At 40.1% G+C, this 15,847-nt stretch overlaps 1 protein-coding gene across 2 annotated transcripts; it reads right to left on the reverse strand.

Moving 5' to 3' along the window:
- Positions 1 to 354: 354 nt before the first annotated feature.
- LOC111142758 (CDC like kinase 1) lies at positions 355 to 10,465 on the reverse strand. 2 transcript variants are annotated; one of them, XM_022496058.1, is made up of 13 exons: positions 10,351 to 10,465; positions 8,213 to 8,373; positions 7,754 to 7,982; positions 6,674 to 6,764; positions 6,213 to 6,279; positions 3,735 to 3,851; positions 3,480 to 3,646; positions 2,643 to 2,737; positions 2,416 to 2,545; positions 1,702 to 1,784; positions 1,191 to 1,270; positions 840 to 930; positions 355 to 721 (listed from the first exon to the last, which is right to left on the reverse strand). In XM_022496058.1, exons 2-13 carry the CDS (start codon positions 8,371 to 8,373, stop codon positions 578 to 580), a joined length of 1,455 nt encoding a protein of 484 aa, XP_022351766.1. In that variant the 5' UTR covers positions 10,351 to 10,465; the 3' UTR covers positions 355 to 577. The 2 variants fall into 2 exon arrangements, with proteins under 2 accessions (XP_022351766.1, XP_022351771.1); XM_022496063.1 differs by lacking the exon at positions 6,674 to 6,764 and having other exon boundaries at positions 10,351 to 10,464.
- Between the last annotated feature and the right edge of the window lie 5,382 nt (positions 10,466 to 15,847).

A 15,847-nucleotide genomic window follows, 5' to 3' on the forward strand; every position in this document is an offset into this window, starting at 1 on the left:
CAAAAAACCAAAAAAATAAGAACTCTCTACACCCAGTGTGGGCTGAACTCACAACCCTGAGATTAAGGGTTGCGTGCTCCACTGACTGAGCCAGCTAGGTGCCCCTCTGGAAGTTTTTGTTATTTGTTAACAGTCTTGAATGAGAATAAAGGGAGAAAAAAACTGGGGACTAATCTCTAGTTCTTTGTATTCTGTAAAATTTGGACATTACATTTGGTTTCAAGAAGGAAGGCAGATGCTGGCAATCCCTAAAATAGAAACAAATCTAAGTATTTCCAAAGACTTAAAGGAAACCTCCAAAGATGGAAATAGAGAAGAAAATGGTGCTAAAAACAAACTACAGATTCCTATAAATTTCGTTTAAGCACAAAAATTTTATTCTGAATAAATCATTTTATACAGCAATTACTGGAAAAAATGTTCATTACTTCAGCAATTTACTTAAACCAAATTATCCAAGCAAAATAAACATAGCAATACAAAAATGTAAGAATTTTACAAAAGCTATACAAAATAACTTACTATTTAAAAATTGGACTGATACAGTCTATAAAATCTCTTCAAGAGAACTATAGATCTATGTAGCTTTTTTTAGGGGATAAAAGAAAGGATGCTTTAAGGCTTCTTTGAGAGTAATCCTTTTAGCTGGATCATACTCCAACATTTTCTCAATGAGGTCAAAGAGAAGCTCATGTTCAGCATCCTGAGAGAGCATAAATTCCTGAAAGGAAAAGAAATAGTCAATAGTCGAAAATTTTCAGCTACCATTTATCACAACTTTCTCTACCATAAAAAGAAGGGAAACTCAAGGTTTTAATCGTTTAATGGCCCAGACTCACCTTCAGAGGTTTACAGCGCCTTGAGACATATCTGCCAGCAGAACTGTGTTCGTCCCAGTCTAATCGATCATGATGGAAATATTTACGTTTCCTAAAAGTCAATATCCACTGATGTTTATAATGCTGACAATGAAAACTTAAAACATCTAGTGAAAATGACTGGTTTCATCAATTATTATGCTTTTATAGATCAAAGACTAACACTTCACTAGAGACTTGAAAACAGCTAGCTACTGGCTTCCCAACAAAGGAATCTGTTTAAGTGAAAAAGCATTAGTCTGACTTTTTATAAAGTTCTACAGAAGACCAAGCGGTACAAAGGATGGCACCTACTCTTAAATAAAAACATACCTGGTTTTCTGTATCATATGTTTTGGTAAAGGTCCAAGAATCCTTTCCATCATTGCCAAATGCTCCTTACTATCATGTGTCTAAAACAATAAACAAAACTTGTTAAGCACATTGTGTACTTTGTTCTCATTTAACAGAGCTGCTAAATTTCTAGTCCATAGAAATCAAAAGGAAGGTGATTACTAAAAAGGGCAAATTTTTAGCAAGTTACAGCTGATGATAAATACTAAGGCCCACAGAACAAGCTCACCAGTGATTATCTCCAAATGAACAGGATAACTGTTACAATATACTTGAAAATTTTTTAAGTAAAATGATAAATTATGAAGGAAATACAAATACCCAATAGCATGTTACAGAAACTTTATTCTTTTATACTTAACAATTAGTCTATAATTAGGGAAAAAAACTGCCTAAATGTGTATACTTTGCTTTAAAATGTTCACTCAGAGAAACACATTTTTTTTAAAAGCACTTTTTTTGAGCAAAGCCACTGAAACCGATCACTTACTGGAAATACTGTAAACCCAAGGTAGTATTCAATAAGAATACAACCTATACTCCAGACATCACATGGCTGGGACCATCCTAAAGCTGCAAAGCAAAAGCAAACTGTTAGGAAAAGAAGCTTTATGTCTTGAAGACACTGAAAAACAAACATGAGCTTAATATCTTTAATGTGTATGTATTTTCTTTTCTTTTCTTTTAAGATTTTGTTTATTTGACAGAGATCACAAGTAGGCAGAGAGGCAGGCAGAGAGAGAGGTGGAAGCAGGCTCCCTGCCGAGCAGGGAGCCCGATGTGGGGCTTGATCCCAGGACCCCAAGATCATGACCCGAGCTGAAGGCAGAGGCTTAACCCACTGAGCCACCCAGGCGCCCCTAATGTGTGTGTTTTTTTTTAAGATTTTATTTGAGAGAGAGCGCACACGTGCGCATCCTTCTGCACACATGAGCTGGGTCGGGGGGAAGGCAGAGGGACAAGCAGACTCCCTGCCAAGGGTGGAGCCCCCCAAAGTGGGGTTCCATCCCAGGAACCCGAGATCATGACCTACACTGCAGTCAGATGGTCAGCTGACTGAGCCACCCAGGCACCACCTACCCATATTGTGTTTTAAGTTATTAAACTCTTAAAGGGAAAAAGATTTTAGAAAATCCTCACAAAAAATAAGACCAGAACTACAAAGGATATATACAAGTTCCTAAAGCACAATTAAGCAACTTACCCAAAATAACTTCAGGTGCCCTATAATGCCTTGTAGATACCAATGTACTGTGATGTTCATCATCGTAAGTTGCACTTCCAAAGTCTACAACTTTAATATCTGGATTTATTAAGGTACGTTCATCACGTTTCTGAAATCACAAATGATGGGATAAGGAGGCATAATATTAAGAAGGCATATGATATTAATTAATTTCAAACAATGAAAGTGACACACTGAAGACTTACTATTTTGGGATTATATGCCTCTGTGTAGTCAGACTGCACAAATAAGATGTTTTCAGGCTTTAAGTCTGTGTGAGTCAACTTGTTACTGTGCAGAACTGAGAATGAAACAGAAAGTTGTCATCTGAAAATCAAAAACCTAATCAAACTCAAAAGTCCTGCAACAAAAACCTATCTGATGCTTTTTCTACATGTTCAAAGTTTTCAACATTCAAGAGGCTGCTAGAAAACTACCTACTACCCTCAAAGTTAGTCCACCAGCAGCTAACCACTCAAAAGTGAAGAAGTTAAATTTTTATTCATGAAACCAAGATTTGCCTATTTCTAATGATGGCTTTTAACATTTGTAAAATTGTGTGAATTATTTTTTGGTGGGGAAAGCATAAAATCTTTCCAAAAATAAAAAAGATTACTTAAAGTCTTAAAATCTTTTTATTTTTTTAGCCATTATTTGGAAAGCAGATCTGTAAATAAGAAAGATTATCACAGCCGATGCTACATACAGAAATGACTACAATCAAGAATTTGAATCTGGACTTCACCATAGAGATCATCAAAGCAGGTATCAGAACCACAGTAGCAAGGAGAAGTAGAAGCAGCAGTTATAAACCAAGCTAAACTACTCTTCTACATGACAATATTTTATTACATGATGGACAATATACTACTTATTGAATGAAAGCAAAACTGACCAACAGCTTGTCACCAACATCTTTCTCATACCTACTCTTAAGTCAGGCTTATGTTAGATCCTATTTTTTTCTTAAAAGATCCAAATCAGTCTGGCATTAAGTTAGTCTCAATAACCTCAAGTTTCTTGAAGACATGCCAAGTACTTACAATTCACTGACTTGCATATCTGATATGCCATCTTCCTGATATGATCCAGACGAAATGGCAGAAAACCATTTTCCTTAATGAAGTCATACGTACTAAGTCCTAGTAGTTCAAACACTATGCAAATGTGACCATGATGCTCAAACCACTCCAACATCTGGACACAGCGGCTATAAATACATGAAAAATAACTGAGTACACCTTCTCACAATTCAAATCTCTCTGAGAGAATCTTCTGAGTTCTACTTTGATACTTACAATGTACTACTGGGGTCTGTTGTATTCAAGTGTTCCAGAACTTGTATTTCTGAGCGAGCAGCTTCACAGTATCTATCCACATTTTTAACTATTTTTACTGCTACATGTCTACCTCCTCTGTTAAGAGAGAGAAAGTTAAAAAAAAAAAGTTAAAAATTATATCCTCTTCCACTTTCCTATTACTCTTTTCAAACTGTTAACTACTTCTACTTTGACCCACTGTATTTGTTTTCTTGAATTTATGGTCTAGCATTCAGTTTTATCTGATTATACCGAAGTATTCTTTTCTAACAAAATTAACCCAGTTTTATAGGACTATAGCAACACACTGTAAGCAACAAGAATGATCTTTATTTTTTTCTAAAACTTTTCTTGTCAGAGAGAGTGAGCGAGCAAGCACAAGCAGGGGTAACAGCAGGTACAGGGAGGAGCAAGCTCCCTGCCCAGCAAGGAGCCCGATGTGGGACTCTATCCCAGGACCCTGGGATCACGACCAGAGCTGAGGGCAGACACTTAACCAACTGAGCCATCCAGGCACCCCAAGAATGATCTTTAAGTATATGGTGGAATCAGTTGGTACAAATACATGTTGAATGACACAATTTTTTTCATCAAACCACCACTCATATGAATTCTTTTTGGTCCTTCAACTAAACTATATATTAATAGCTATAATGTAACAAGATTATTGGGGTATCACCACTCAACTCGTAGTCTAATTAAAACTCAATACATATATGTAAAACAGTTTCTTCTTTAGTACTTGTCACTGACAAATATTTTATCAAATTCTTTTTTTTTTTTGAAGATTTTTTTTTTAATTTATTTGAGAGACAAACAGTGACAGAGGGAACACAAGCAGGGGAAGTGGGAGAGGGAGAAGCAGGCTTCCTGCGGAGGAGAGAACCCAATGCAGGGCTCGATCCCAGGACACTGGTTATCGTGACCCAAGCCGAAGGCAGATGCCCAACCACTGAGCCACCCAGGTGCCCCATTTTATCAAATTCTTCATTTTGTCTAGGTTACCAGAAAAGTTGGGATATGGAAGGGGCATAGTAAGGAGCTCTACCTCTCAGAGCCATACTAACCAGTATAACAGGAAGCCTTTCCCAATAATTCACTTAGAAAAGTTCTGCCATTCAGAATTCAAATAGGAAAACAAAAAAAGATAAACAAACATGTGATACCAATTTAAGAGTTCTCAACCATGGCTGTGTCATCAATTATAGCATTTTCTAAGAATACAGTGTCCAACTACCCTGAAGAATGTGTCAATATGCCTTGGGTGAGCCCAGTTCCAAATACCCAAGAAACCAAGGCTGTGGGAAGTTCTGATTTAGATTAATGACTAGGGGAAGGAGGGAGGCCACAAGAACTATCACAACTGTGCCCAGTGGGACAACAAAATACTTTCTAAAATAATAAAATCTGGGGCACATGGGTGACTCAGTTGTTGGGTGTCTGCTTTTGGCTTGGGTCATGATCCCGAGGGTCCTGGGATTGAGCCCCACATCAAGCTCCTTGCTGGGTGGGAAGCCTGTTTCTCCCTCTCTCACTCCCCCTGCCTGTGTTCCCTCTCTGTCAAGTAAATAAAATCTTTTTAAAAATAAATAAATAAAGCCAGTGGGCTTATCTGATCAAAAAAAAAAAAAAAAAAAGGATAAAATCCATTCTCAACTTAAAATCAAAGGCTACACACATTATTAATAGCTAGTGTTTAAAAATCCAAAGGACTAACTAGAGTGCCTGGGTGGCTCAGTGGGTTAAGCCTTTGCCTTCCTCCCAGGACATGATCTCGGACCCTGGGATCAAGCCCCACAAGGGGCTCCCTGCTCAGCAGGGAGCCTGTTCTCCTCCCCACCCTGGCCTACTTGTGATCTGTCAAATAAATAAATAAAATCTTAAAGAAAAAAAAAATCTAAAGGGCTGGTCATCCCCCCTCGCCCAGCTTTTTAAAATATTTTATTTATCTAAGGGATGCCTGGGTGGCTGAGTTGGTTAGGGGTCTACCTTTGGCTCAGATCATGAGCCAAAGGCAGACACCTGGGTTCCAGTCCCCACATCGGGTCCCTTGCTCAGCAGGGAGCTGGCCAATCCCTTAGCCTGCCACTCCCCCTGCTTGTGCTAGGACAAATAAATTCTTTAAAAAAAAAAAAAAAAAAAAAAAAATTTATCTGAGAGCACACAGAAGAGGGGGAGGTGTGGGGAGAGGAAAAGAGAGGAGCATATTCCCTGTGAATAGGGAGCCCAACACAGGGTTTGATTATAGGACCCTCAGTTCCTGAGCTGAGCCAAAGGAGATGCTTAACCAACTGAACCACCCAAGTACCCCTATCGGGCTGGAACCTTTTATTGGGAGTTTCCTAGATCAAAGCAAAAAAACCAAGTGAAAGGATATGGTCAGATAACATTCTAAAGCTAAAAAAATTCTCTTATATTGCTGAAGCCCCAAATTCAATCTCAGGCTAGGAAACTTACGCTTTATGATCAATGCATTCCACGACTTTTCCAAAAGCTCCTTCTCCTAAAGTATCAACAATTTCATCTAAAAGAGAGAAATAAATCTCAGTTATATCAAGAAGTGGGAACAGTTTACTTATCATAATAAATGCTATCAATGCAGATTATTCTAGTTGATGCTACAAATTTCCTTATCACTAGACATTTTATTGGTCAACACTGTCAAAAAACATTTATAACTATTTTTAGGTCTAAATTCATTCTTAAGCTCATTTTATTAACTTGATTTACTATTTTGGAAGTTCTGCTTAACAAATATTAAATTTCTAAAGAAAGAAAGAAACACAATCCCCCCCCACCAAAAGAAATGAAGAACAAACAAAAAAAACAGAGAAAGAAAAGATTTCCAAATCCCTGAAATCTTTATATATAGATTATGTTATCTGAAAAGTTAATAAGTGTTGAAAAATATTCTATACATCTTGCACTTAGTACGTCTCCACTCTGACAGATCAGGTGACCCTCCTCATCATCCTCTACACTCCTGGTTCTTTTCCTTCGGTGACTCTTCTGGAAACGTCAAGTGGGCGGCACCAAGATCATCCAGCCAATCAATATACCCGAGTGAATTCAGGGCAGAATACGAAATTCATTCAGCGGGGAGATATTCAGGCATTCAGATACACGCCAGGCCACAAACGGTTGGCAGGAGCAATTTCAAATTCAGTCCCCAGAAATTCACAGGGCACATAGTTTATGTTAACAGGAGAAAAACATGGCAAGGAACAGATTTTCAGATAAGATACTCAAAGTGGCAAGGCAACAAAACATAATACAATTGTTTTTCTTAAAAAAAAAAAAAAAATGCTTAATTGTAGCATTCACTGAAACATAATTTTAAGTTTCTAGTGTTCTAATTTAATGTTGTTAAACTGCAGGATGAAATATTTACTTGGTCAAAGTAGACTGTGGCCAAATTAAGATTTCCTAACTAATCTAAGAAAACAAATATTGAAACAGTAAATAAAATTAAAGTCCTAATTTTGGGGAGAAAAAAAAAGATTTGGCATACAAGAATAACACTATGTCATTTAAAATGTCATCTGAACTAATATTCAAATTAACCCATAACCCATAATGTTCAATGTTAAGTGATTGCTTAGTGAAAAAATTAGAGCATGCTTTATTAGAAAAAGACATGCCTAAACCCTCAACCATACAAAAAAAAAAAAAATGCTTATTCTACTTTTGTGACAAGACTTCAATTTATCAAAACAAATCAGATTTCCTGAAATACCATAAAAATAAACTAATCTAATTACCTCCACTGATTCACTGGAATGACAATTAGTTGCCAATAATAATAAAATCTACTGCTATATAACTTAATATGTACTGTATTTCAGAATTTCCTATTCAATGCACAAACATAAAAAATCCAAGTTAAACTGAGATGACTTTTTTTAAACAGAACTTTCTCAAATGATCAAACACAAATTCAAGTATTCCTGTTCCACGTGAGAAATAAAATTTACAAAATGTTTTAAAAGAGCTCATACCCCATGTGAACGATGGTGTGAAGTACTGTGGTGAATCCTGTGTTTGCTTTTATAACTACTTCTTCCACTTCTCCCAGAAGACTTGCTACTATGGTTCTGATATCTGCTTTCATGGTCTCTATGACGATGTCCAGGTTCACATCCTTGACTGTAGTCATTTCTGTATTCATCAATGTACCGTCGACTATGATAATCTTTCTCATTTATGGATCTGCTTTCCAAATAATGGCTAAAAAAATAAAAAGACTTTATGCTTTCCCCACCAAAAAAAATCCACACAATTTTACAAACATTACAAGCCCTCATTGGAAACAGAAAGGAATGTGATTCATCATTACTTACGCGATACCGTGATTTTAATCAGGAAAATATACCCCAACTTTTACTGAGATACGGTTGATGTACAGCATTGCAGTGAAATGTATTTTTATATTGAGACACTTTAAATACCATCCTTACCTATCAGATGTTTTAGAATGATTATATTTGCAGCGCTTGTTCTCCCGGGCACTGCTATGTGATCTCTTCTTTCTTTTATGACTGCTGCTGCTTCTCCATTTTCCACAGTCCCAATCCTTTTCATCCCAATCAGGACAGTAAGTTCTCTTTGAGTGTCTCATCTACATAAAAGACACATTTTTCCAGTTAAGTTGTAACCCACCTGTCAACATTGAGCAGTTTAATAAAACTCTTCTTTGCAAATTCACTCTAGCTAGGACTTTTTAAATTGTTCTTTTTTTTTTTAAAGATTTTATTTGCCCACAAGTGGGCAGAGAGGCAGAGAGAGAGGATAGAGGGATGCAGGCTCTGGGCTAAGCAGAGAGCCCCAATGGGGCTCCATCCCAGGACCCTGAGACCATGACCAGAGCTTAAGGCAGAGGCTTAACCTACTGAGCCACCCAGGCGCCCCTAAAGATTTTATTTTTCAATAATCTCCACACCCAATGTGGGGCCAGAACTCATTACCTGGAGCTCAAGAATCTCTACTGACTCAGTCAGACAGTTGCCTCTAAACTGTTCTTTTAGGGGCTCCTGGGTGGCTCAGTGGGTTAAGTCTCTGTTTTTGGTCTGGTCATTATCCCAGGGTCCTGGGACCAAGGCCTGTGTCCCACATCGGGCTCTCTGCTCAGCAGAGAGCCTGCTTCCTCCTCTCTCTGTCTACTTGAGATCTCGGTCTATCAAACAAATAAATAAAATCATTTAAAAAATCTGTTCTTTTAAATCGAAGTTCATAAGTCATTGGCGGGGGGCGAGTGGCTAAGTCGGTTAAGAGTCTGCCTTCGGCTCAGGTCAGGATCACTCGACAAAGCCTCTGCCTTCGGCTCAGGTCATGATCTCAGGGTCCTGGAATCCAGACCGGCATCCGGCTCTCTGTTCAGCAGGGAGCCTGCTTTCCCCCGCCCCCTCTGCCTACTTGTGATCTGTCAAGTAAATAAATAAATCTTAAAACCTCCCCTTTCCTGTCAACAACATAAAAATACTATAGGTCCACATATGTGGACTACAGGTCTCCGTTTAAATGTTCACCAGAAACTAGCCTCCAACTCAAACGCACTCATAAACGCCCTTTGCGACAGAACTCCTATTAATTCCGACAGAACTCCTATTAATTCCGTAAGGCAGATAAACCGATCAAGCTACCAACGTCTTTTATTATACACGTAAGTCAACCGTGGCATCAGGAAACCACGAAATACCACCTTCTGAGGTACCCAACACACTACGTAACAAAACCTAGCTTTTCTAAAAGCAATCTTACAGAATTAACGGGAGGGGAGCACCTTCTTTCCATTAATGTTTCGAACAAAAAACCCTGACTACTGTTAAAATAACATTTTATGGAATTGACTTCTCATCAACTACCGTTCTTGCTCGTCCTAACTGCCGAGTCTCCGCCACGTCTTCGCACTAACTCTGAATCAAAGCGCTCCAATCGTTCGCTAGGGGTCTGGGGGTAAAGGGGCGCAAAAATGCCAACGCTCCTTCAAACACACCCTACCATTTCGGCTTCTCCGGGTTTCTAGATCTGGTGTTTGTGAACGCCACCGAGAGCAAAGCCACTAGCGATTTTCACTCTTTCAAGACTGGAAAGATTTTCAGTCTTTCAAGACTGGAACAGACGATAAGGGATACCGCCTCTATCGGGTCAGTGTGTTCTCTCCATTTGCTACAAACACCGCTCCTTACCGGAGCGTGACACGCACATTCCAGGACCCAAGTAAACACCACCCACCGCAGGAAGCTTCGCCTCCTCCGCCCCGCCGCCATCTTACAGCTCCGCTGAGGTGGACGAGGCCGTTGCCAACAAAATGGCGCCTAGGGGCGCTCGGCCCGGCCCTCCCAGCCCAGCACTCCCTCACTACCCCCTCGCCAGTGTCTAGGGCGTCGCGGTTCAAGGAGAAACTAGCGGCAACAGGCTCTGCAGCGCGGGGAAGACGAGCGAGCCGCCTTCCTGCTTGGGGGTGAGAGGAAAAAAAGGGGTCCTTGTGCCGGGGATTACAGGCAGCAAACAAGCGAGAAGAGTGGGCACCACCAGGCGCTTCCGAGGCACAGAAAAAGGGCCCTGACTGCCCAGCCCGCTTCCTTCTACGTCTTACCGTCCAGGCCAAAGAATCCAAGCCGAAGGAGACAAAGCTTGCAACGCGAAAACGGGAAAAGCCCAACTGGCGGCGACGGGCTCCAACAACAAAATGGAGCTGACAGCCGCAGCGTCGGGACTCGACTCGAAAACAAGGGTGACGCGGCAAACGCGTCCCGCCGCAGGGCGGGGCGGGGCGGGGCGGGGCGGGGGGGGCGGTGCCTACACCCAGGGATGGAAGGAGACAGCGGTGGCCGCCGTGTGCGCAGGCGCCGCGTGGGGAGCCCGAAGACGGAAGGTGGAGGTGGGGAGTCGTGTCGGCCATGTTGGGGACCGTCTAGGTCTGAGGGAACAATGTAAGTACTGGAGAGTCGAGTCTCGAACGCGCTCATTAAAAGTGGTGTTTGGGAACGATGGGTACAAGAGAAAGTGAGGGACCGTGATACTAAATAGCCTGTACACTGATTGCAGCCACCGAACAATCCTTTAAAAAAACAGGATCTCCGTCATGTAGCTCTAAATTAGTAATTGTATTTCGACTTTGCTAAGCCTCTGAGACCTATTTAAACTAGTTGAGTCTTCAGTGGTTGGGACTCACACACACTGAAATTGGATTGCAAGGATTTTTCTCAAGGAAATGAGCGGGCAAGAGCTTGGAAATGGGAAGTGAGGACCCTTCATAGTTAAACATTTTGGCATTGATCCAGTCCTCTCCACTGTCAAGGCCAGATGAACTCTAAATCGGTAAATGGAAGGTCGTGAAGAAAGAGTGTCAGGAAACAGCCTCTGAACAACAAAATCATCAAACTACATATTAATAGACCAAAGTAATTGCCAGTCCTGACCCCGCGCCCTTCCTCCATTTTGTTTCTTGTTTACTTATCCCAAACTTAGTGGAAAACGTATAAAATTAAACATTACAACTAAGCATAATTTTACTGTTCACACTTGCACGGGAGAGCAACAAATGTAGACAGCCCTTCACAGATGCACAATTATTGGGTAAAAAGTGATGAGGAATACGAATTTCCAAATTTCTATGGTAGTCTGCATTTCATAAGACCCTTCTCTTCATGGTTTTAAAACCATTTATACTTATAAAACCACTAATACTTAAATCTTTATATTGGGGTCAGGGTCCCCAAATAGGAGGTAAATATTTCACAGAGGGAGAAATTCATCACAATAACTTGTGAAATTCAGGTTGTATTTAGCACTTCTGAATGTTAAGTAAACCTAGGGAATCCCCATCTTTGAAGGATAATAGGTATTCATAGTTACAGAGCTAGTTATTGGGCTAAGCACTGTACATACGTTCTCAAGTTTAACAATCTAGGAGATGGGCATCAACTATATTCTATTTCAGGTAATATTTGCAGTGAAGGACTACAGAGCAATTTGGAAATCCACACAGTAAGATTACAGGGGTGAAAGATGATGAACTTTGAAAAAGTCTGGTATATACTTCCAAAATTAGTTTCCGAAATGGTTTTAAGTTTAGCAAACCCTTACACCTAAACAATTACTAACTTGGTATTTTCATTTATGAGATTATTTTCTGTGTTCTTTAGTGCATGTTATTGATTGTTTTGGGGTGGCACTATGTCCCTCCAGTTCATGTTTAAGTCTTAACTGCCGATCCTCCGCCCCAAGATTGTGAGTTATTTGTAGATGCAGCCTTTACAGACCTACCTAAGGTTAAAATGAGGTCAGTAGGGTGGGTCCTAATCCTGTCTGACTGATCTTTCTTTTTAAAGAGATTAGGACACAGACACTCACTGATTGTGTGAAGATAGAAAATGGTCTTCTGCCAGCCAAAGCGAGACCTTAGAGTTAACCTGCTCACACCTTGATTTTTTTAAATTTCTAGTCTGTTTAACAGAGAATTTTAAGTTACCCAGTTTCTGGTACTTCGTTATCACAACCCTAACAAACATAGTGCAGAGATTTAAAAATGGTAATTTGGAGGAAACTTGCAACTTTATTCCCTAATTAGTGAAGTTGAACGTTTTCCCTTTTCTCATTACTTGCGCGTTCATATCTCATTGCTTTTTTGGAGTATACAGCTCTCATTCGTCCTTGAAGTTTTTGTTTTTGTTTTTTGTTTTTTAAAGATTTTATGTATGTATTTGACACAGAGAGAGACAGTGAGAGAGGGAACACAAGCAAGGGGAGTGAGAGAAGAAGCAGGCTTCTTGCTGAGCAGGGATCCCAATGAGGAGCACAATCCCAAGACCCTGGGGTCATGACCTGAGCCAAAGGCAAAGACAGACACCTAACAGTTCAGCCACCCAGACACTCCAGTTCTTGAAGTTTTTAAATTGCAATCAAATTTTCGATTTTTATGTAGTTAAACTTGTTCTGTCTTTATCTTTGTCATGTTTGTAAACTGAAATTCTTTCCTTTTCAGAGGTGTTTTTTCCTTTTAAGGCATCTGCAATTTTGGGTAGAAATTGCATGTGGGGTAAAATTCTTTTGCTACTTTTCTTCATATAATTTACTGATTATCCTAACACAGTTTATGAAATAACTTTTCTTTTTTTAATTTTTTTTAAAGATTTTTTTTTTTTTATTTGACAGATCACAAGTAGGCAGAGAGGCAGGCAGAGAGAGAGAGGAGGAGGAGGCAGGCTCCCTGCTGAGCAGAGAGCCCGATGCGGGACTCGATCCCAGGACCCTGAGATCATGACCTGAGCTGAAGGCTGAGGCTTTAACCACTGAGCCACCCAGGCGCCCCAGTAACTTTTCTTTTTAAGGATTTCAGATATTGCTTTTTTAAAATTTATTTTATTTTAATTTTTTTATTTACTTGAGAGTGAGGGAGAAGTAGGCTCTACTGAGCTAGCCCAATGTGGGGCTCTGCGGAGCTCTATCCCAGGATCCTAAGATCCTGATCTGAGGTGAAGGCAGACGCTTAACCAACTGAGCCACCCAGACACTCATGATTTTATTTTTTTAAATAGTCTTTACACCCAATTTGGGGCTCGAAACCACAAACCTGAGGTCAGGAAACCACAAACCTCCACCAGCTGAGCCAGTTAGGTGCACCTGATTGTAATTTGCTTTTAAAAATTTATATTATCATTTATTCTAGATTTGCTTTAGAGTTAATATTATATTGAGTTCCCATCCCTACCTTTATAGTTGGTATGAACTGAATTGAAAAGAACCATTCGTTTTCATTTAAATTCACTAGTGAAATAGTAACTAATCTATCCAGTTTGCTAAACTGATTAAAAGTTGAGTCCTATGTATTAAAATTTATCTATTTACGTATCTGTAGCTTCCTAGAGTGTGCTCCCGTGGAACAAGCAGTGTCCTATGCACCTTCACATACAAGTCTGGAAGAAACTCAATAAATTACTTACTTGTTTTAGTCTTTTCTTTTCTTTCTTTTTTTAAGAAAGATTTTATTTATTTATTTGACACAGGAGAGAGCAAGAGAACACAAGCAGACTCCCCACTGAGCAGGAAGCCTATTGCAGGAGCCGATCCCAGGACTCTGGGGTCATGATGAGCTGAAGGCAGACTCATAACAGACTGGGTCACCCAGGCACCTCTAGTTTTTGTTTTTTGAACAAAAAGATGAGAATACATATCTTTAGAAATACCCAACATAGCTTAGATATTGCTAAATGGATTTGGAAACTGCCAAGTTTAACCAAGGTATAAATGGTAACTATTCAATTCACCAAAGGCCTACAGAAAGAGCTCTCCTGGGGTGCGTGGGTGGCGTGGTCGGTTAAGCATCTGCCTTAAGCGCTGGTCATGATCCCAGGGACCTAGGGTCGAGCTCCACATAGGGCTCCCTGTTTGGCAGAGAGCCTGCCTCTCTCTCTCTGCTGCTCTTCCTGCTTGTACTTTCTCGCTCTGTCAAATAAATAAATAAAACCTTAAAAAAAAAAAAGAAAGCTCTTTTCAAAGAGCTCCAAACCAATAACTAACAGGATTTAGGTATCCTAAAGGATAGGTACCTGAACATTTTTAGAGTAGTGAAGGAACTATCACGGTATCTATTGATTACATTATCCCTTAAGCTCATCAAGCTCCCTTTGCAATGAAACAATGATTATCTGGCAACTTCTGATATTCTAGATCAAAGATTAGCAAATTTTCTTTTCTTTTTTTTTTTTTTTTTAAGATTTTTAAGATTTATTTGACACACACAGAGAGAGAAAGAGATCTCAAGTAGGCAGAGAGGCAGACAGAGAGGAGGGAGCAGGCTCCCCGCTGAGCAGAGCCCAGCCCGGTGCGGGCTTGATCCCAGGACCCTGGGATCATGACCTGAGCTGAAGACAGGCTTTAACCCACTGAGCCACCCAGGCGCCCCTAGCAAATTTTCTTAAATGGCAAGATAATAAATATTTTAGGCTTGTAGGCCTTTTATTCTCTGTCACAACCAATCTATACTGCTACTGTAGCACCAAGCAGTCAGAAAACACCTAAGATGGGAATGGTTGAGATCCATGAAGGCTATTTGCAGAAACAGGTGGCCAGCCTAAGGGCAGTAGTTTGCTAACCTCTGGTCCAAAAGGGAAGCCATATTACTCTTCTTTTTAAAGAGAATTTGGTTGATCAACAATATTCTAGCCTTAGTCTTAGTAACACATACTGTCAATTAATACATGGAACAAAGTATCAGCCGCTCAACTGCCAATGTGATCTGTGTGAACCAGTCAACTCAGTGTGAATGGACAGAAGATAGTGTTACGGATTTTGATCTCAAGATGTCTCCTAATAGGCCCAAGGTGGGCAGCCAGACTATCCCTCTGTCGATCTTTATAGCTATAACTAAACAGACATTGTAAGAATGAGCTCTAAAAAACCCAAACCCCACCATTTACTAGCACTTAAAAAAAAAAAAAAAAAAAGCAGAGTTTAGAATAAAAATTGAGGGAGTGCCAGTCAGTACCAAAACAGTACCAAAACAGACAATCAGTAAAAGCCTCTTAAGAGAGGGGCGCCTGGGTGGCTCAGTGGATTAAGCCTCTGCCTTCGGCTCAGGTCATGATCCCAGGGTCCTGGGATCGAGCCCCACGTCGGGCTCTGCTCAGCAGGGAGCCTGCCTCCACCTCTCTGCCTGCCTCTCTGCCTACTTGTGATCTCAGTCTGTCAAATAAATAAAATCTTAAAAATAAAATAAATTTTTTTAAAAAGCCTCTTAAAGAGAAATGACAAAAAAATCCAGTGCCATTCAGTTGGAAAGGAAAAGTATCAGTTATGTGTCAAAACAAATTCTGGCCCAAAAGAGGCTTTAATATTAAAGTCTAGAAATCTGGGGGCGTGAGGGTGGCTCAGTGGGTTAAAGCCTCTGCCTTCGGCTCAGGTCATGATCTCAAGGTCCTGGGATTGAGCCCCACATCGGGCTCTCTGCTCAGTGGGGAGCCTGCCTCCCCTTCTCCCTCTGCCTGCTTCTCTGCCTACTTGTGATTTCTGTCAAATAAATAAATAAAATCTTTTTTAAAAAAAAAGTCTAGAAATTTAAATGATTAAATTAAAAGGCTGAATCAAAATGT

This window comes from Enhydra lutris, unplaced genomic scaffold (genome assembly GCF_002288905.1).
Source record: "Enhydra lutris kenyoni isolate GAN:26980312 unplaced genomic scaffold, ASM228890v2 scaffoldscaffold1, whole genome shotgun sequence".
Classification (NCBI taxonomy): domain Eukaryota; kingdom Metazoa; phylum Chordata; class Mammalia; order Carnivora; family Mustelidae; genus Enhydra; species Enhydra lutris.